The sequence below is a fragment of the Xiphias gladius genome, chromosome 10, assembly GCF_016859285.1.
Source record: "Xiphias gladius isolate SHS-SW01 ecotype Sanya breed wild chromosome 10, ASM1685928v1, whole genome shotgun sequence".
NCBI lineage: Eukaryota > Metazoa > Chordata > Actinopteri > Istiophoriformes > Xiphiidae > Xiphias > Xiphias gladius.
Window position 1 is genome coordinate 22,782,539 of NC_053409.1, and position 22,581 is coordinate 22,805,119.

The following is a 22,581-nucleotide window of genomic DNA, read 5'->3' on the forward strand; positions in this document are numbered from 1 at the left end:
CACAAGACAACCTTCAGTTATAGCAGGATAAAAATGAAAATATCCAACCCATTCACATGCTGCACATCATAATAATATGATATTAGAGAGAGGGGAAAGTGGTCAACCATCTAGAAACAGAAGCTAAATGGTTATTGTGTACTCCAACAGGAAACCCACTGTCAAAATTACAGTAAACACAGTTCAGACTGAGGTGGACGGTGGGTTTTCCCGTGACTTTGTACCTTCCACCAGCGGAAACATTAACCTTTGGCCTGGGGACCTTCTCAGCTGCTTGCTTTTTCAGATGTCTGCAACAGTGAGACAGCCAAATTCAATCACATGCAGGATAGAGACTACATGCAAACACACACCTAAACACACACACACACACACACACACACACACACACACACACACACACACACACACACACACACACACACACACACACACACACAGTCTCTGGGCTGCACACACACACACACACACACACACACACACACACATATTTCTTTCAGGTAAAGCACTGGAGGATCAGTGGTGAATAACATTTTTGACATTCCACAGGTTTCCAGTATATTATGTTACAGACTGTTTGTCACCACTGAATGATCACAATTACAGAGCTATTCCAGCTGTGGAGAATTCAGCACTGTGGTGGCCTTTTGAGTCTCATTCAGCAGAAACAGTATAACACCTCATCAGTACAGTATCTATCTGTTATTGGCTGGTAATAGTCACTGACTATGCTGTGATTTTGTAGTGATAGTGACGGGATAGCCAATTAAACCTTTAGATTTCTCTTTAATGCTCATTTTAAATTACGTTAAGGGTTTTTTTTTCTTTTTAAAGTCCCCATTTAGTCTGTTCAGTGTTTTCAAGTCCTCATAAACTCAAACTGATAACATGCAATGACTAGATGCTGTTGCTTAGTGCGGGTTGGCTTCACTCCTGTCGTTGTAGTCTGTCTATCATGTGAGCAACCAAGACCCCCCCCATTCCCCAGAGCCTCAGCCTTCACACACGCCTGAGAGAAACCACACACGTTTCCCCTCGTACTACTGTGAACCATCTGCGGGAGATGAATAAAACGCCTTCGACTGGAGTGCAGCCAGGAATGTGTGCAGTCAGACTGGGAGGACAAACTGGGAAAAAGAAACTAGAAGTCAGAGAGTCAAGTAAAGAAATTATTGTCTTCACACACATTTGAGGGCTAGAAACATTTGGACGATTAACTGATTGACAGAGAATCAGCAACTATTTTGATCATCGATAATTGCTAAGCATTTGCTTGTTCCAGCCTCCCAGTTGTGAAGATTTGCTGCTTTTCTCTTTGCTTAATATCTTTGGGTTTTTAGTAAATAGTGATGGGCATCTTTCACTATTTTATGACATTTTATAGATCTAATGAATAATTGATTTATCAAAAAAAAAAAAAAGGGAAAAAAGGCAGAACACAAGAACTGAAAATCCAAGGTCATGTCTTCAAATGTCTTCTGTTTTCCAACCAACAGAACAAAATTCAAAAATACTCAATTCAAAATGATATACAACAGAAAAAATAACCAAAAACTCATATTAGAGAATCTTGAACCAGCTTGACATTTTTGTTTGATTAAGCAAACAATAAATCGATAATAAAATTTGTGGCCTATTAATTTTCTGTCAATAACTGTCTCAACTCTACCGGTTTTTATACTTAAATATTGAGATTTGAATGCAAATATCTCAGATTTTTTTTCTGAACTGTCATGCTGTGCCACACAGAGCCCTGCAGAGGCGAAAACACAAAGGACAGAACAAACACTGCTTCGTACTTTTCCATCTCTGCAGGCAGTTAATAATCGCTCTTCAACTTCCTCTGCAAAGTAATGAACAGAGGCAGAGAACGTGAAATATGTGACCCAACCGGGACACAAACAAAAAACATGGCTTTCCTGCCTGTCCAAAGGAAAAACAAAACCGTTCTCGGAAGGAAGAATTAATAAACAGAACAGGACAATCAGAGGCTCATCCAAACACTTCAACTTCATGAGTGCTTTTTTTGTAGAACTGCAGTTCTGGAGAACAACAGAGAAAGTCTACACAGACAGTCACTATCATATATCCACTGTAAACAGCAGCTCTTATAATATCCACTCTTTACCAAACAAAGACTAAGATCCTGCTTGTGGTTTGGTCAAAGTGTTGCCTCTTTCCTTAAACAGACTAAAACCATGGGAATGTCAAACAGGCTCCAGCAAACATCCCATCCTGAGTGAATGAGTAAATTATAGCCACTTTGCTAAGTGGCTGTAATTCCCATTGTTGGTACAGGGAGTAAAAAACTTTCTTCAACTTAAGACCTGCAAATGTGAAAAAGAAGGATCTTGCACATTTCAATGGAATGTCCAAAAGTTTAGGAATTTCCCCTTTGTTGCCGATTTTATATCATTTTAAATTTGTGGATTAAATTTGTTCTTTAAGGCTTTAACCTCATGAACCAACACCAGAATCAGGTTTTAATTGTCGTAAGTCGAGCGAATCACTTACTTGTAGAAGTTCTTGTTGACTTTCCTCTCATGTGGGAATCCCAGCATGCCGCAGACCACGTGGGTGTTTTTGATCGTCCATCCCCGGTCGCAGATCTGCACCCAGCCATCTTTATATTTCACCTCCACTACACCCTCTGAGACGGGCAGCTTCTTTTTGGCGACCACGGGCCGGAGTCGCACCTCCTCTACTTTGTTATCATCCATTTGGGCCTGTTGGGAGCGAGATATCTAACATTTATACCTGTTTATTAATGAAGTAATTAGTGATTATCAATAAATAAATGTGTTTTCATTGGGCATTTTGAGTTTATTAGAAGAAAACTAAACTATTTACACAACTTTATGTTGAATAACAAAGCAATTCCCAGAGATGTAGTGAAAGTAAATTGTTAATTGAGTTTACCACCTTACTGCAAACCTTTACATAAATCTTCATTTTTAATGAAACTCTCTTTCTTTATTTATACCTCACAGATTTCTCATGAATCATTATTTAGACCACTTCTTTATATAAGTTCATAGTACATACAGAAATGTTTGATTTAGTATAATCAAATATCGTCGGGTTGTTTTCTTTATATTCATACTTACAGACATATGCTCACACATGCACATCTCTTGCAGACTTCTGAATGAGTGGAAAAGACTAAACAGTGAGTCATGGCCATTACAGAAAGTAATTTTAGGCCTAATCCTCTCACTAACAACTCATACGTGGTAAATCTGACCATGTCTGATTGCCAGCTTTGCAATGACTCACTTCAACTGTTATTTAGGGGAAAAAAAACTGGCTGCGATCACAGATGGAAGTCTGAACGCCACATTTGACTGACCCTGAATCGCAGCAACAGGCAGAAAGTGGGAGAGTAGTTATGAATCTGAAAGTCCGCCCCCTTACTCTTACGAAACATTTTTTCATAAGATCCTACTATGTAACAGGGACACCTCATCCAATCATGCATTCATTCAGGCTGTTTCCAGTGGTCTGAGGAGACGAGTCCCCAGTCTAACCTTGTTCACCTCGGACCAGTCAGTTACACAAATGACTATCAGAGAGGACAAATGGAAAATAATGACCAGCTGGAAAAAGCTCAGCCAACATCTCATCAGACTGTGTTAAAATTTCCCTCAGTTTTTAAATCTCTATTTATCCAGGGAGGGTTTACGGAGCATGACTGATTTTTAAACACTCTCCTCCACACTGAGTCAGCCATCAGTCCGACCTGGGAGTACATGAATTCAAAGACTGCTCAATAATTCCCCTTTAAGTGTTGGAAGTCGAGTATCTCCTCTGGTACCTCCAGTGGCACAAACAGTAAGGCTCGACAATAATTCTATATTGTTTACTGCTGTCTACATAATATTATGATTAGATAGAGTATCTTATACATTAAGGGAATTTGACAGGAGCTTTCATGAAGAGAAACTTTGAACACTGCCTAGTATTCATGATTAAGACAAAACTGAAGATAGATGACTGGCTGCAATCAGATCATCGCAGTGATCAATGAACCATAAGTACGAGAGGTCACGTTCTCATCAAGTTCATGGATTATCATTTATAATTCCGTAAAATACACTGATGCCAACAAAAAAAAATATTTTTTTACGATACTTTAACAAAATAAGATCAGGGACGAACTCATACCGGGATCAAACTACAAAGTGTATTTGCCTTTTCAGGTAACTGTTTCAGATTAGGAGATTCTAGGGTCACAAATGTTTGCCGGGACTTGGCCGAGGTACATGGCAGACTACACACATATCTTGGTGCCTTTCACATTTGCGGGGCATACAGATGGGATTGGAAATAAGGTGCCAGAACAGTCAATTTGACTGTTGGCTGTTATCGGGCTGATGCCATATACGGTACTCTGATCACACCAGATCAGCAATTGAATGTAATGAATATCGGTTCTCTGAAATGTTATGTAAACCATCCAGACTGTTTTTTTGAGTTTCTAAGGTTTGGAGCTACGGATGACCTTTAATGGCATTTAGTACACGATGCTATGAAAATTACATTAAAAAACTAAACAGCAATATCCGTTCATAAAAAATACACAAACCTAATTTGAAGAGTGAACTGAACCGTCCCAGTGCACTTCTGTACTTTGCCCAAAGTATCCCTGCCAGATTTTCGTCTCCATACAAAAGGAGGAAATGTAATAGAGAGATGGAGAGAATGGAGAGAAAGTACTTTGGCTAATAGGAAACACAACTTTGTTTGTGTTTTTGGGTGCTTTAAGATTTGCCTATATTACCCAGCCATGACTAACTGTAGCAGCTAAATCATCCAGTTTCATGGTGCAAATTTTCCCTGGTGGCCAAACAATCAGTCAAGGGATCTGATGCCGCTCTCTGTTACTGGAGGACTGTCAGGTTTACTGAGAAAACTCTCCAGTCACTACTTCACCTCAGGACAATACAGATGGAGAGGCAACTGCTTTCAACAGGTTCAGACACATGGTATTGAGCAGAGCTAATCAGCACCATGTGTGTGGCAGCTACAGGTGGCGTTGCACTGATGTAGGAAGTGGACTTATAGCGTCTAGAGCAGTAGGACTGTTAACACAAAAGCCAAGTTTATGGGCTTTTAACTGTGTCTTAATGAACTCGTAACTGAACATCACTTTTACCACAACAATTTTACAAAATCACTTTAAATCTATTTTGGTAACTTACATCAATGACATTTGAGTCCAAAAAGCCGGGAATCCTCTCATCTTTGCACACAACTCCAGCATCTTCATCGTGAGTGCAGTCACTATTGCCCCAGCCGCGAGACTTGCAGAATTCAATGCTCTTCTCACCTCCGTTACACAGCACATTGTCCAGCCAGATTTTCCCTGTACACACAGCAAACTGTCAGTGCGGCTCCACCACACTCACTCAGTCCAGGCCAGGAGAGGACACTTGGTTGCTTGTTATACTGGTGCTCTGGGAACCAAAGGAAGCTCACCCACAGTTGCTTTTAGCCTTGAAAAAAGCCTCAGCTAAATCCCAGAAAGGAGGTTTAAAGTTATTCTTAATAAACATGAGGGTTTCTACATTACAAAACTTTGTGGGGATCTCACTTTAATTTTGAATTGACTGGAAGTCAAATTAAATTGTGTTTAAATCTGTCAAATATTGTGAAACAAACTTAATTCCTCTTCTTGTAAATATTTGCAAGGAATGGTCCTGATGTAAACTGTAACAAGACTATGAGCTTACAGCCACATTGGCAGCTCTTTGAGGTGGAGCTAAAAGCTAATGTCAACTTACTAACACGCTGATGTTTGGCAGGTTTAATATTTACCGCATTTACCATCTTAGTTTAGCGTGTTAGCTTGCCAACTTCTGCTAATCAGTGCTTAGTTTTGCAGGTATCTGGTCATAAAGCAAAGTATTTATCCATGATTGGCAACTTATTTCAGAATATCCGAATACCCCTGATGTGCGTGAATATTAAAGCCTGTAATTTTGAGCACCATCCGATAAATACCCATGTGGCAGAGCACAGTGTTTTAAACCAGAAACTGAAACTCTGGAAGTGGCTGCGTAGACTCTTACCTTGGCCCTTGCCGTACTTGGCACTGTGTGTCCATCCTGTGGCTGACACGAAGCCCATTTGGCGGCAGAGCACGTTGGCGTTAGCTATTGAGAAGTCATCATCACAGATGGTTCCCCACTCTCCCTTGTAAAAAAGCTCTATCCGACCCTCGTTGTGTTTTCGAGGATATCCGGCCAGTCTGACCTTTAGCCGCTCTGTCTGGGGCCGGGGGGATGGCGATGGTGTAGGTGTTGTTGTGGCTGCATTTGATGGTGTGGTCTGAGTTAAACAGCAAGGTAACCACAACCAAAACAGGAGGCTGAATGCTAGCTGTTGCCCACGTCTTGACTTCTCCATTACTTCAGCTGCACATGAACAAAAGGAAAAGACAAAGTCAAGACAAGTCTAAGGACACATCTTTAAATGAGAAGACTGGGCCCATTCCGGTAAATTTTGTGAGGAGGCGAGCAACAAACATGCAAATCTGCAGTGTATATGAAAAAACTGAGTGAACAGCAGGGATGCTTGAGCACCACTTAAATTGAGGAGGAAACAGCTTCTGCAGTCAAGAAGGTACAGAGCCCCTAAGGAGAGCAAAAATGTTTTTTTCCACAAGTTTCTGGTGCACACCAGGAAGTATCTCAGGGGGATGATAAACTATTTCCAGAGCTGACACGAAACCATTAAGCTTTTCTAATTACCCAGAATGGCAACAAACCTGGCTGCATATTATAATTATATTTATATTTTGTAAGAAGACACCTCTGATTTTTTTTGACCAGAAAGAAAATGTTTTACAAGTTCAAACAAGACACCTGTCGCAGTGGATCCTCACCAGCCACAGCAGCAGTGTTTGAAGCACATTATACACAATATACAAAAGATTCCTATATTTCAACCTAACGTATTTTAAAAATAGCTGTAGCGACAACCAAGAGGGCTTACACAGAGGCAGTGAAAATATGCACAGTATATGGAAGTAGGATTGATGTAAGGGTGTAGAGTTGCTCCAGCAGTTTGATTCAAACCATCTGGTCAGCGTTTACTTGATTCTGACACTGGGGAAGGATCACAGCGAAAATTAAAAATGTGTAGGCCTCAATGACCACGCAATCAGGCTGATCAAAAAGGTTATATGAATGTTTATATTTATGAAATTAACAGTTGCACTTTACAGTGTGTTGTCCCATTTTGTAGTTTTCTGTTGTTTTTTTTTTTTTTTTTTTGGTGTCTGGGTGCTGCTGTAAAGTTTTACTAAGCAGACAGCACATTTTTCCTCAGGGTTAATATTCCTTCATATTTTTCGATTTAATAAGCCACCTTTTCCCTACAAGATTTTAAGTCTGCTCTCTTAAACCTTCCTGCACAGCTCTGGTGGGCACTGAACGCTAACATAGAACTGCTATTGATAACTTGACAGCTACACCCCTTCCTAGCTTTTAGCGAGTGGGGTGGGGGGTTGGGTGGGGGGTTGTCCATCAAGAGACACAAATACAGTAGTGTGATGTGTTTGTACAGAAACCACAAACGTAAGGTTCCCTTTTCCAAAACATGTCTCAGACTGACTGCGGTGTCTGAGTCCAGTTTCACAGTGTGTGGAAGGCCCCCGTTCACACTAAGCTTTAGTCAGCAGAGGTTTTTAAAGGCAGAGCCACCACGTCTGAACTGAAGACAAGTAGTGCCACATATTTTTGCTAATGTTTTATTTTCTTTAATCTTAAAGATTACTTTTTTCCTATATTAGAATATTGAAGAACAAACAGTGAGAGATAAAAAAAAAAAAAAAGATACTGGGAGTTAGAAGCTCCCCCATTACCTGTGTTTGTGCTAAGCTAGGCTAAACATATTCTATGCCAGTCTCTACTAAGATAAATCCCTCATCTCTCCTCTCATCTAACCCCTGACGAGAGAGTAAATAATTGTTTCCCATGATGTTAGAGTATTCTGTTAGTGTATTTCTTTTTCATGTTTAGCTTCTCTAGACAGCTTACAAAAAAAAAACCACACAATTGAAATATCCCTCACCCATTCACTCATCCTTCAAAATATGCATCAAATACATTACACATTGATGGGTGGTAATGGGTGATTGATAATTCATTTGAAGGTCCTTTTTTTTTTGTTGGTGTACTGTTTTCTTTGGTATTCTCAGGTATTTTCCATTGCTACAAAATATTCTGGTTTGGTGTTTGTAACAGATGTTAATCAATTATAGAGGTAGACGTTTGTTACAATACAGGAGGTGAGAAGAAGACGACATTATATAGAATGAGCGAGGGGCAAATACGCAATCGTGCTCCAGTCGAAATCTTCCCCATTTCGACTGGATCAAGCTCACGACTCCTCTCTGTGGATGAATGAATGAAGTTCTGGGAGATGTGGGGACTTTACTAAGCGAAGGTTATTAATAAATTGACAGTTTAGCCAAACTATGTGGAAGAGAAAGGCCAGCGCTAACATGTTTACCCTAACTGTCTGTTGTAAGCATCAATCACAGTTTACTTCCTGCTGCAGCTTTTCCCATGCTGCATTTACCATTTATTTGCATAGGCGCAGGTTTCCAGTGCAAAGTGGGAATATTACCAGCTTTTAAGGCTGTACTTTCGGATATGCCTCCAAATAAATTGGTTTAGATCACCTGGCTAAACTGTTTACAACCTTTTTGACTATCTTAACTCCTGTGTGTCTTGCCCCATGGGACTGAATTGCAGCAAAGTCACCATGTTTCCAGATCTCAGCAATTCAACTGGTTAAGTATGATGACCAAAACTATAAAAATAGAACCCAAGTTGAACCACCTGTAATTATCCTGTGACGGGAGACTAATCCACTGCAACCATTCAGTGGGAAATGGAGCCTGTGCTAGCTTTAGATCTTTAAATGAAAAATTACCGAAACAATGAGCGGATCATTAATTAAATAAATGAAATATATTATGCATGGAATATAAGAGATTATTTCATTATTAACATTATTGTTACAAGGAAGCTCCATCACATCAGGCGACACAGACTCCCCAGTATCTAATTTCAAAAAAAGGCCAACACTTGAATGGCGTATAGTTATCCCTAATTCAAACCGACCCGCCCTCTCTCTCTCTCTCTCACACAGTGAACTGTTTCTCTTCCTCTCTCGCCCCTCACTGAAGCAGGGAGTCTCCATACCAATGTGCTTATGGATCAGGTCGTGTGAAAGGTTCAAATCAACCAGACAGCAGTTCCCTGGATCAACGCAGCTCTTTGCTTCAAAGTACAGAGCAGTTCAAACACTTTGCTCATCACAAAGTCTTATCCTGAGAAACCGCACGTGCACATTCCCACCAAAACACACAGATACACACTCAATCTGTTAGCTAATCCCCACCAGAGGTCTGTACCTTCTGGTTTTGTAGATTTAAATAAACTGGTATTGAAAGCTCCCTGGGCGACAGAAAGGATTTCCTTCCGTGTTGCAGCATGTTGTTGACCACGCATGAAATCTGTGAAACTTTAAACCTAAACCAGTCGACATGAGCATGAGCCATATCACAGGGAGTTGGATGGGTGATGGACAAGACAGGATTCAAAACGAGCGCTGAAGGATACGTTGGCATTCAGAGGTTATACTTCAGTAAGATCGGGGAAACAGGAAACTGATGTTGCCCGAAATTAAAACACACAGCGGTCGCATAGATTTTGAGAAAGTAAAGTTTGGGTTTTTGGGTTTTCAGGTTCACCTAACTGTTTTCTGAATAAGGGTCCAGATACACATCTTACACCCCAAACACAAGGATGCAATATGAGTATTTCCCATGAATTTAAATCAAGTCAAGTCAGGTTATTTATAGAGCACATTTATAAAAAACAAACGTTCACCAAAGTTCTTTACAGAGAGATTAAATTATGGGATTATTTGATTGATGGTTACAATCAAACAAAAACAGAGGAATTCAAATGTGTTGAAGGAGCCGAGATATGTAAAAGAATTAAAATAGTGTGAATTCCTGAATATAAAGACAAGAACAGATCACTCGTCCCCATCAGGAGAATGGACTCTGTGCTATGGTTCGTCCTAAAACCTGACTGAAATTTGTCCAGTGTACTGAATTTGTCTGAGAAGAAGTTAAATTGAGAGAAAACAACTTTTTCGAAACTTTTGGATCAAAATGAGAGATTTGAGATTGGACTGTAATCATTAGGACCGGACGGAGCTAACTGAGGTTCAGAGGGTGAATAACAGCATGTTTAAAGGCAGCTGTGACGAAGCCGTTGACCAGTTACCTATTAATAACTGATAAAACAGTAGGCCCAACAGTGTCCACCAATTCCTTAACTTAAATTTAACAGTGAGGCTTCCTAATAAGGCACTAAAAGCTATTAAAAAGAATAACTTTTGGGGAGCCATGTTGTCCCTTTCGCCAGTGTTTTCTTCTCTTCCGGCACGACACTTTTTAGCTCTTTCAGTCATCAGTAAAACCCCCACCAATGCACCGTGTGAGTACTTACCTCCCGGGAAAACAGCTGCACAGCATCTGGACAAAAATTCATTTGTTAACATTTACTGTGTAAGTGCAGGTTTTAATGGGTTATTATAGACTAATAACTCCAAGAGGATTTACTGGGTTATTACAAACGAGAAAGGATAAACAACACTAGGGCTTAAATGACTGGTCGATTAATCAATTAGTTGATCGAAAGGGAAATAATCAGCAACTATTTTGACAAGTGATTAAACGTTTCAATCATTGCCCCTTTTGTTTGTCATATATCATTGTAAACTGAATATTTTTGGGTTTTAGAAAATCGGACTTCATCATGGACTCAAAGAAGTTGTAAGGGGCATGATTTTTACTTCTGTTTGGACATTTTATAGACAAACGATTAATTGAAATTATTGGCAGACTGACTGATAATGAAAATAATTGTTAGGTGCAGCCCCAAAACACCATCAGAGGGACTTTTTTATTATTTTTATTTTTATTAATAGCTTACTGCTCTATAAAACAGTAATAGATGATATATTGTGCATTAATTAATACAGTTACAGTTTATTTACCCTTTATGGGAGGTGCCTTTTTAGAAAGTAGCACCAATCTAAAAGCTCCTCAGTCGGTGGTTCTTCTGACCCAGATCAGAACACCAACCGACATTTCAGACTCTTTTTAGGCTTTCCTGTTTCAACATTCCTCACATTTTTTTTAATCTTGTGTATCCTACAGCTGCTCAGAGAATCAGCCTGTCTGTTTTACCAGTCTGAATATTATCGGCACATACAAGTGGAGCCTGAGTTCGTTTGAATACAATGCATGATGTGTATTATTAATAACCAGGTTTTGATTTGGGCATTAAATGTAGCTCGTTACTTTCTACTAAATAAACTAACGAGATTTAATGTTGAACAACAGCCAAATCACTTTGACAGTGACTCGTGATCCCAACTCTTTGTTCTGGTCTGAAAAAACTCAAATCAGTAACAAATAATCTGCTTTACCTTGTGTCGCCAGTATGAGGAGGTTATAACGGTTCCAGTGGAGAGAGGGGAGCTGAATCTTGAATTTCGGTTTTCCAGACGCTGGCAAACTGAACCCCCGAAAGACAAAAGAGGAATAAATATCCCAGCACTTCTGCTAATACATCTCCACGATCAAACACGGGTCCGATTTGCGGGGCGGTGGTCCACCTAGCAGCCAATTACTCCTCTCAGCGTTATTGTCTGTAAATTGCCAGCTGTACAGCCCTCGCCGGGGAGGAGGAGGGCTGGAGTGGGCTGGGTTTTTTTTTTCCCCCTGGAAGGACACTAACTCTTTCACGGATGACTCTGTTACAAGAGGCTGCCCTCGCTTGCATGAGGCCAAAAAACGTGAATTTCACAGGCGCAGCCTACGTGCCTGCCAAAGCGCTCAACGTGTCCGCGGAAGATTTACAACAGGCGTGACACAAAATCCGTGACCCATCAGGTTATGTGACCCGACCAGGAATTCCAGCTGTCTGGCCACTGCAAGTAAAACTTTTGTTTTTTCTTCTTACATCGGATTTAATCACATATTTTATTTTGAAAGATGTTGCCAAACATGGTGCCCCCGCAGTATTTGGATCAGAGCTCAGAAGACTGAAAAGTGGATTGATCCATTAGTCAATAGACGGAAAAATAATCTGAAAAAAGGGCAAACGTTTACATATTTAAGCCTTTCAGAAGAGAAAATGTGCAGCTTCTATTTGTCATGTATTACTGTGAACTGAATATTTGAGGGGTTTAGGTGGGGGTTTTTTTTGTTTGGACACATTTTTTGATGCTTCACAGACTTAACGACTGACTGATTGCTCTGAACACAAATCGTCAGGTGAATTGGTAGTGAAAATAATCGTCAGTGAGCAGCACTAATTCAGAGAGGGTCGCTCGTTGTGAGTTCTGTGGGTGTGAGGTGTCAGAGCCCTATGGACAGACACGGTCCGTCCCATCACAACTATATCTGATGGTAACACCCATCAAGATAAAGCATGTTAAAAACAATAGCAATGGAAATAACAGGTAAAATATATCTATTTAAAAAAAAGCTGCAAATGAGTTTTCTTGTGAAAACATCTTGAACTTAAAATCAATTAAATGTCCTCACCTTGACCTGTGGTTAAGGGAGGCTGCTTTTAGTAGGACTTTAAAAACAATAGCTTGAAAAATACCTGGGAAAAAAACGTTTCTTGTGAAAACATCTTGAATGTGAAATCAATTAAATATCCTCACCTTGACCTGCAGCTGACGTACTCTGCTTAGGGAAGTCGTTTAAGTGACTTCACTAAACTGCTCTATGTCCCATGATATCTGTGTGATGGGTGGAAAGGGCAGCAGAAATATCTTAAATAATATTACATATGCAGCCAAAAAAAAAACAAAAAACCCTACACTTTGCGCTTTCACTTCAAGGAATAGTTCAACATCATTCACTCCCTCGCTGAGAATTAGTTAAATGAGATTAATACCACTCTCAAGTCTGTAGTTAAAAACCTAGCTGAGGGTTAGCTTAACGTTAGCTTAGCATAAAAACTTTAAAAAGGGGGCTAGCCTCGTCCTGTCCAAAGGCTACAAAACAAATTCCGCCTACCAGCGTCCCTAAAGCTCCCTAATTAGCACGTTTGTTTAATTCCTAAAATAAAATTACAACGATACGACAATACAACATTGTGGCGTTTTCTTGGATTTATGTTCGGCTCTTTTAGCTATGGTTTGCCGGGTCCCGCTGGTTGCCGGGCAACTGGTCCCAGCCAATAAAATAAAACATTCTTGTTAAGGCTTAAGCTAATGTCAGCTGGCTGCTAACTGTAGCTATTTAGCCTGCTGTTATTTAAAATAGAGGTGTCAGCCTTCTCATTTACCTCTCTCACAATCAGTGGTGGAACGCAACTAAGTACACACACTGAAGTACTGTACTTAAGTACAAATTTGAGGTACTTTTACTTTTCTTGATTATTGGCTTTTCATGTCACATTATACTTACTCTCCACTACATTTCATGGGATAATATTGTACTTTTTAACTCTACTTACTTCAGAAATTAAGATTTTACAAATGAAACCTATGAAGAGGTTATAGTTTATGATGCTTTTTTTTGTAGATTAAAATATCCAAGAGCATATACAATATGAATTGAAAAAATTAGTTGATTAATTCAGTAGTTTACTGACAGAAATTTGACAAAACTATTTTAATTATCATTTAAAAATTATTCATGTGAAAATGCCAAAAGCATTTATGGCTCCATCTTCTCAAATGCGAGTATTTGCTGTTTATTATAATTATTTATTTATTTAAAGTCAAATAATTGCATAAAACAAGCAATGTAAAAAAAGGTGTCATTTTGGGCTGTGGGTAATTGGGACGGACATTTCTCCTTATTTTCTGAAGTTGTACAAATGAAACAGTTGTTCAGTCGATTACTCAAGAAAATAATTAGCAGATGAATCCATAATAAAAATAATTCTTAGTTGCAGCCTTATATATAAAAAATATATATATAGCTCCACCTCAACCAAGCAATTTAATAATAATCTAATGCTTTAATAAATAAAAGTATATGCATATCTATCTATTACATTCCAGCAGTGAGTAATTTACTCTTGATACTTTAAGTACAATTTTCTGATTATTCCTACATCCTTTAATTAAGTAACACTTTCAATGGTGGACTTTTAACTTATTTAGTAGCTTAGCAGAGTATTTTTTTTACAGTGTGGTAATAGTGCTTTTACTTAAGTAAAGGGTTTGAACTCGTCCTCCACCCCTACATATTTCCGAAAATATTTAAACACCGTGAGTAGTCATAAAGATGTGAGAAGTTCATATTTAATAGGCAACCTTCAATAAGAAATCTGAAATGACTGTAACAAAAAAAAAAAAACATGTACAACCAAACAGTAAAGGGAAACCTTGAGAATTACAAATCAGTTCGTCTTGTTTTCAAACACATTGCTGAACACATTATTGTAGTCTATACAAAAACATGACAGGCACTTTATTTAAAATCAGCTTCCTGTATATACAAGTTGAAGATACCTTATCTCTAGTAACTGACGGCTGAAAATCCTTCCGCTGAGTTTCCAACCATTATTATATTGATTTCCTCATTAGGTAGTTTCACTATGGTCCCTGTAATCCATTAATGGACTGATGACTGACCAAACAGGTGACATTAAAATGGGACGGATAACCATTAAATAAAATGATGGGACAAATAGCATACTTCAAAGACACAATGTTAAATTTTCTTCAAGTTCAACCTTGTTACATGCCTCTTAAAAACAAAAGCCTTGGGAAGACTGATTGACCAAGACGTACATTAAATTTAAAAAACACCCATATTTAAAAACAAACTGAACATGCTAAACACAGACAGCACGGGTCTGGAGTCACGGGGTTTTAAAATCTCCATTGGAGGAATGCATTGAGTTTCTGTATAAAAAGAACTTTTTTTTCTTGAATCCTGGGAAAATTCAGGGATATAATGCCCCAATTTTACTTCAATTGTCTGTGCACATTTGTAAATATCCATCTTTGCACGTGCTCCGATTTCTCTCTATAAGCAGAGGGTTGCAGTGGCTCGAGGGCACTTCCGCAAGGTAGATGTTTGAGGGTCAGTAAAAATATTAACCGTTTATAGGAGGCAGAAACAATATGCAAATGATAAGACAGTAATACAGTAAATTCTGCAAACAGTAACAGTTAATGTATCTATTACAGAATAGGTCTGATGACCTCTTATGCATTTTTCTCAATTATGGTTTCAGTTAAGAGAGACTGAAATGTAAGTCTAACTGTGTATCAACATTGAGTGAGGACAACGTGCAAGTTTTTTTGCAGCAACTGTCTTAGAAAAAAAAAAAAAAGAAAAGAAAAAAAACTACCAATAGGTGGTCGTAAGTGATTCGCATGTTTAAGCTCACCAAGAGTAGCAGGTGGATGGGAGTACTATTAGGACAATGACATAACATTGATCACATTACAGTAGACTTAAAAATGGCACAATCAGCTAGTTAATTATGAAGATTTCTTGCTTATCTTTGTCTTATATGATAGTAGACAGTATTTTTGGGTTTAGAACTGTTGTTTTGACTAAACAAGCATTGCACTGTGTGTATTGGTTGTGTTTCTTTTGTCACAACCTCAAGTCCATGCTCTTCTAGTGTGGTCTTTAATTATCTTTACATCCTACCAACCATATACTCATACAATATAACCCGAGTAGACTGGTCAAAATCCCACCCATCTGGTACCTAAGTATGGTAAACTCAACCCTAAAAAGTACTTGCAAATATTTGGCCCAGGACCTGATACCCATTGAGGGGTATTTGCAGTCCACAAGACAAGACTACGTGACGACAGGTATTACTTCAGGCAACAGCGGTGAATTTCCTTGAGATCTTTCAGACCAAACCTGGCTCATTTACTGCAAATTGCTGCACACATATAACTTTTGTCTACTTTGCTGCCACAAACTAGGCCAGGGCAAGGAAACTGACTTCCATCCACTGACCACAATAGCAGGTGTGTGTCAAAATTTAAAGTGATACTTTTACCAGTTTACAAACAAGTTTGATTTCTGAGAACATAATAGGACCTCCAAATGCTGACAGTTTGTCTGCCACAACCAAAATTTACCAGCAACTGGCTAGTGGCCAACTTAACAACCCACCGTGGAACAGTCTACAGTGCTATCGATCTTTGCAGCAGATTGACAAGTACTTCTTTGGATGTAGTTCCGACAGCTTATGATGGATGCAGAAGCTCTAACAGGGCTCCGACTGCTCCAAAGTAACCCTGAAAAGAGACGACGACAAGAAAAGCAGCACAAAAGAAAGTAGTGAGAAATCAGAGCCATCAAAGCAAGAAACTCCATGTCTGGTCTCTGGGGGGCATGGTTGGTAGGGTCACTTACCTCATGCCGTAGGAAGAGTGCTTTGAGCTGGCCTTTGGACCAGTAGTCCATGGCGTAGGCCAACAGCTTCATAGAGAGGGTGTTCACTCTAAGGAAGTTCCCAACAAACACCACTCGCTCAATGTTCTTAGTAAAGAAAGAGAACGGGCATAAAATAATTAAGGTAAATAGGTAAGTTTATTATCTCAAAACAGTAATAACACAATTGATAAACACTATCCATGTGTCAAACTATGGCTAGTTTCACCCCTCAACCCCAGCTCTTGCAATGACTATAAAACCAAGTTATCGTTGTTACTTTTTTCTTAGTTATAGATAGTATATGAATTTATCCGTGGCATTAAAAAAAAAAAAAAAACATGCCATGATAATGAAGCACTGCTTACTTAAACACATTATCGTTCCGTTTTACCTAAATGCAGCAGTAAAGGACACTCTTGTCTGCATTATTGCACAGGTACAAACTTCATACCTGTTTTTCTAGACACTACATGTCAACATCTTTGAAAGGTAAAGAGTGTAATATTGGATATTTGCCTGTATAAAACAGATAACTCAAAGAATAAATTACATTGACATGGAGCTATAATGCCTATATTATTGGTTTGTCTCCAAGATGCATTTTTTATTTCTACGTTTTATTAATCTTAATGATCTAACTGCATCTTTGACTTATTTGTGAAGAATTGTGTATTTGCAACTTCCTGCTCTGCTAGATTAAAACCATATCTCATTCATCAGTGCTGGCTTTTTAGATTTGTTCTTGTGTCTTTAATTAGTTTTTGAGGTCACGTCCTCCTGCTTTGGGCCGTGAAAGGCTCGTCGGAAATGCAGCTTACCTCCTCTACGCCTTCATAGCCCTGTACAATGCTGCTTGATCAAGACGCCACAAGGCAGCACCGTAAAGAGGCTGAACGCAAAGAGGAAACCAACGGCAGGCACACTGGAGGGGAAAGGATTTTCCCACAGACTGGTTCAACCAAAGACTTTTCAAATCCTTTTATAACGGCAACATTGACCTGATACCCAAATTCAGACTTTGATACAAACACGAAGCAAACAAGAAATCATTTGTATGTCACCACACGAGATTATTTAGCACCTTTGTAGCAAATTCTGCACCAAAATGTTTGATTTCTTTTGGGTATCCCATCTTTGCTGCCTATATAACTAAAAGTATTTTACTCCTGGAGCCAGTTTTTTAAAAACACTTAAGGCGACTGGGATTCAGCTCAAGACTGTGACAACTGTTTTGATGCTGTCACAACATTATCAGCTGTGTTTCCTGCTGTGGTCCACTTTTAAGTCGTTAAGCAACCCCCCCACCCTACTAACCTCATTGAGAGCACACATCCTGGTGATGGAGCCGATGTTATTGGTGATGGTAACCAGTGTTGCCCTGGCCAGGTCCTCTTTGGACACCGACTCCCTCTTCTCTTTGGACATCATGTTGCCAAAACTACCAAATCAGAACACGAGACGTAGACAAACAAGTACTTCAGAAGTCTGTTGAAATTCATCTGTGCTATGCTTCAAACTGTGGATGAAAAGGTCTTGCTCGAAATGCATCAAACTGAAATCAAGGCTTCTTGTTTTCACCCTGGGATAGGAAACGGACGAAATTTAGCACTGTCCTGGATCCCAGTTTCATTAAGGCTGTGATTCTGTTTATGCTGGAATCCACCACAAACAGGCTTGTGACCTACAGTATGAACAAAAAAGCTGCTGGAAACCGCACCTTGAGGCTACAGCCCAGCCTGGCAGTCCAAACCTCTCATAGTCTCCTCCATAAATGTCCCGAACCAGCTTGTCCACACGGGTGCTCTCCCCCTGAGAGGCCATTTCTAGGGCTTCCTCGAAAGTAGAGCAGCCAGTCAGCAGGCAACACAGGCCCAGGAAGGTCCCACCACCGAGGCTGTAGATGCACACAGATTAACAAAGAAATGATACATAAACTATTAATACTTTAGAAATGTAAAATACGTCAAACTGGAATACAACTTCTCATTTGGAGTTTAAAATTAAGGACAAAGGGAAATGTAGAACAAAGTAAAGTAAACCACTTAAAAAAATATGCACATTCTACAGACCCTCGATTCAAATGCACTCATCTAGTTTTTTTTCCCCCCAGCACAGAGGACAGAAGGCTATTATGTCAAGGAAAAACAAAGCACTCATGATTTCCTTGCAAAGCCACCAGACAGAGAGACCGCATGTGAAAACAAACCAGTGGAGAGAGTAGGCGGCGGGAAAAAAGAAACTTACCGATAGCCAAATTGTCAGTTTTGGTGACTTAATTCAAAATTTAAACCGAACCAAAATCAAACTGACAAAAGACCATTTTCCTTTGGCTCACAAGCAAACAGTTGGTAAAAAAAATCTGCTACTTTTCACACCGAGGCACCAGGGAGACACAGAGGGCAGACGTCACCAAACAGGCCACCCACTTCAACAGACTGCTCCCTCCTGCAAATCCCTGAATCACTTTAACCTGACATCAGCCTGAGTGTGCTTGGCTGGTGTCACATTATGGCTTCTGTTTCTGTTATCTTTTTCTGCTGACCTCTGGGGCCAGTGGCAAGCAGAGCCAACATGTATTTCTTAAATGTGACAAATCAAGTTCTTTTTTCCTTTTTTTTTTTGCTCATTTGTTTACTATTATTTATGACTGCAGAATATAATCTGACCTTGATACAACATCTTTAGTCTGTCATCAGCATCAGATGAAAGCTGGACTCATCATTAAAGTAAACTGAAAACTCAAGATTATCTTATGTGGTATTTTTATACTTTGCTTTCTGTGTTAATTGCTTTGTAAAAATGCTCTACACAGAGATATTTTTGTAGAACTTTCCCTTAATTCTTTCTATGGGAATTTGTTTCTTCATATGGGCATGTAAAATATACTGGCCAATTACATTATAAACAAGAACTAATACAACTTTGCTTTATTAACCAGACTCGGTTTTGAAGGATTTTTAGTTTTAAGTTTGACTTTTTTGGCCACTTGGAGGCTGAGGAAACCAGCTGTTTCCCCAGCTCCAGTACTGACAGTATCATCACCTTTTAGGCGGATATGGCAAACTTTTTAGCAAACAGTTGCCTATACACACATTCGTCAGATATAGAGCAACATAATCCTTAATTTAGTCATTTCTTTGGGCATCTGGAGAATTGAAGACCAATATTCACTGTTTTTGGTCTTCTCTAACTCCTGAGGGAAATATCTGGCTTTTTAGATGTGAATGCGCCACATGTTCGCTGTCTGTCTGCTGAAGCTGAAAAGACGAAGAAGATGATAATTCTCTGTGGTTTCATTTCTATGAGTAACCCTTTTTATATACAAGAAGTGTGTTAAGACTAAAGCTACTGCAAAGGCATCATGAGCACAAAGTACTTTAATTTAAACAATTCAACTACATTTAGGTCAGTTGTGACCCTGTAAAAGTACATTCTCAAATAGCATGTCACTGTGAGAATCTAAACTCAACAGCCAGCTTTAGCAGATATTCAACCAATTTTGAATATATCCTCTCCTAAAAACCTCTATGAACAGCAAAATGACTAATAATCAGCCCCAGTAAATCTCCATCACTGATAATTACCTGGTCCCAGTGACTCGTTTGTAGTTATTCTCAGAGTAGACAGCCAGGATGCTGACCCCAGACCCAATGTTGACCAGCAGCAGAGGATAGGGGTTCTCCAGTGTGTAGGGCATCTGCATGCAGTGATCTGGGTCTGTGGGGTTTTCAAAGTAGTAGCACTCAGAGGGGCCACTGGACACCACCGAGTCGATGTACAATACCCCCCGAATTAAACAGTCCAGCTCATCCAGCTTGTGAAGCTGCAGGTCTGCCATCTTTTTTTATGTTGACAGAAAAAGAGAACATGGATAGTATCACTGAGAGGATGTGGTAAGCCAGAGGCAGGAAACTGGGGGAGGAGGGAAAGCAGGTGGAAAGAAAAACAAACAAAAAAATAAATAAATAAAACAATACAGGAACCTTCGTTACAAATCAATAGGAGATAATCTCACTTGAGAAAAAAAATGATAACATCTGCATCCTCTTGCGATTAAAATTTAAAACAGCTAACACTGCTTTTTTTTCTTCCCTAAATTCATCAGTAATTGGATAATTGTACGTTCCTCTTTACGATCACAAGAAAGCACATATCTGCCTCTGTATGCAAGCTAAAATAGTGCAATAACTACGATTTATCTTATTGTCACTGCTGTTAAATTTGTCGATGTAAATTAATGGATGAGTTATAACTGTCCACTGTGCTACAGTAGAAAATAAATTAGGTTAACAATGTGGTAGAGAGTGAATTTTCTTTCATTTCTTGCTCAATGCAGGACAAATCTTAATCCCAGAGAAAGCTAATGCAATGTCCTTTTTGTCCTAATATCTGCTATCAGTATTGCTACATCTTTAGGTCTAGATTTCAGGTGCAGATATGTTATAACCTCACAATTCTCTCCTCCCTGTCCTTCTCGTCGTTCCTCAATGTCCAGCCTGTAAAAGCAAACGAAAAGCATGACACTGCAGACCCACCGTGCGGAAATCAGACTCAAACTTGTACGCCCCCCCTCCAGTGGCGCACAGGGTGGTGTGGAGGCTGGAGAAGTGCTTGTTGCGGCCCATCTGCAGGAAGGCTGGCAGGTCGTGCGTGGGGAAGCGGATGAAGTGCAGGTTGCCCGTCCTGCCGCACAGTGTAAGGTCCTGCAGCTCGAGGTGCACATCCCTGATGCCTGTTTTACCATAGGCGGTGTTGGAGGTTAGGTAGCGCCGGATGCTCTTCAGGTTCTCCACCTCTTCCTGCTCCTCCTCTGCTGTGATGTCTTTTGGCTCGAAGTACACAAGCTTCACCAGAGTGCCTCCAATGTCCATCCCAAACCAGGGAAATGCTGCATTATGCGAGACAATATATGCAAAGAAAAAAAAAAAAAGAAAAAAAAGATTCACTATCCAACATTTTGTCAAAAAAAGTGTAGTATGTTGAATGATACTAAAACCCCATCTTTAATATCTAAAGGCTTAATGACAGTGGGGACAAATAGAGATGATATCTCAATGTTGGCCCACATAAAGGCAAACAGCTTCGTCCACAGGAGCAACAGTACAGTGTGTACCGCGTACGCCATCTTGTTGCAAAATAGATCCTGGCTATTTACTGCCACCACTGCTCCCGATATTGCCTTGTAATACAAATATCAAAATAGCTGACAATTTTAGCATCATCCCATCACATTAGCCGGCTTTTATTTTATTTTTTTTATTTTTTATTTTTTTGAGGAATGTATGCGGCCCATTACATTATCTTCTTTTCAAATCCATAATTTCACCGACCGCCTTTGGTGGGGAACGCCTTTGATTTTTTGTATACATGCAAGCGTGCCTTTCCCAGTAAATACACTACGCCCGCGGTAGCACCGTTAACACCTACGCGGCCTTGTTTTCTTCACCGAGTCGATCCGATGCCTCGTCGTCGAGTTGGAGGTCCGCCGGTCGGATGTGCTTCTTCCGGCGGACGCGGCTGCCTCAGTGCTGGGCTCATTTCTGAGATAACCGGCAGTCATCTCCTTGTTGGACCGCGGCTGCTTCGTGGGCGTTTCGTCTTCGTCGATAGTATCATCGTCGCGCTGCTGGCCATTGAGCGCCATCGAAATGACCGATTAACTACATATATGCTTTAGTCTATGATAAATTAAACCATTAAAAGTCACTGATTTACCTGGACAACAATGTATAGAAGCTAACTAATTAGCCAGCTATGTGGCTGTACCGTTAGAAACGACTGAGGTACATGTCTTATTTATCGTCGCTGTCAAGACCGCGGAGGCGGGGTTAGCAGGTGATTGAGAGGAGCCAGAACCAATCAGAATGCGAATAAGCCAGACCAGAGTTTATAAAATGAGGCTGATGTCACATTTTCTTGGTATTTTGATAAAAAAAAAACATGATCTACAATTATTGGCAATAGCTTAGTCGGCCCTGGGCAAAATACATATTTTGTTGATTTCTGAAGTGAAAAGAAGTAAATAAGACCCCCCCCCCCCCCTCACAAACAATTGTAATTTTTGTTAAGATGAAGACACAATAAAATATTTGTCATATGATACACAA

The 22,581-nt window shown here is 39.7% G+C and overlaps 2 protein-coding genes across 6 annotated transcripts in view; both read right to left on the minus strand.

The window, feature by feature from the left end:
* The window catches only part of loxl3b (lysyl oxidase-like 3b), a 29,361-nt gene extending 17,567 nt beyond the window's left edge, over nt 1-11,794 (minus strand). For all 3 annotated transcript variants that reach the window (XM_040136607.1, XM_040136606.1, XM_040136608.1), the window contains exons 1-4: nt 11,521-11,794; nt 6,072-6,416; nt 5,202-5,365; nt 2,515-2,726 (exon numbers count right to left, since the gene is read on the minus strand). In XM_040136607.1, the coding sequence (XP_039992541.1) occupies nt 2,515-2,726; nt 5,202-5,365; nt 6,072-6,408 (713 nt within the window). In that variant the 5' untranslated portion in view covers nt 6,409-6,416; nt 11,521-11,794. The remainder of the gene's footprint in view (nt 1-2,514; nt 2,727-5,201; nt 5,366-6,071; nt 6,417-11,520) is intronic.
* Nucleotides 11,795-14,409: 2,615 nt separating this feature from the next.
* On the minus strand, nt 14,410-22,276 carry pank2 (pantothenate kinase 2). 3 transcript variants are annotated; one of them, XM_040136611.1, is made up of 8 exons: nt 22,190-22,269; nt 21,902-22,100; nt 21,010-21,362; nt 20,059-20,312; nt 18,192-18,368; nt 17,789-17,912; nt 16,454-16,579; nt 14,410-16,335 (listed from the first exon to the last, which is right to left on the minus strand). In XM_040136611.1, exons 2-8 carry the CDS (start codon nt 22,032-22,034, stop codon nt 16,285-16,287), a joined length of 1,218 nt encoding a protein of 405 aa, XP_039992545.1. In that variant the 5' UTR covers nt 22,035-22,100; nt 22,190-22,269; the 3' UTR covers nt 14,410-16,284. The 3 variants fall into 3 exon arrangements, with proteins under 3 accessions (XP_039992545.1, XP_039992544.1, XP_039992543.1); XM_040136610.1 differs by having other exon boundaries at nt 18,225-18,368; nt 21,902-22,276; XM_040136609.1 differs by having other exon boundaries at nt 21,902-22,276.
* Between the last annotated feature and the right edge of the window lie 305 nt (nt 22,277-22,581).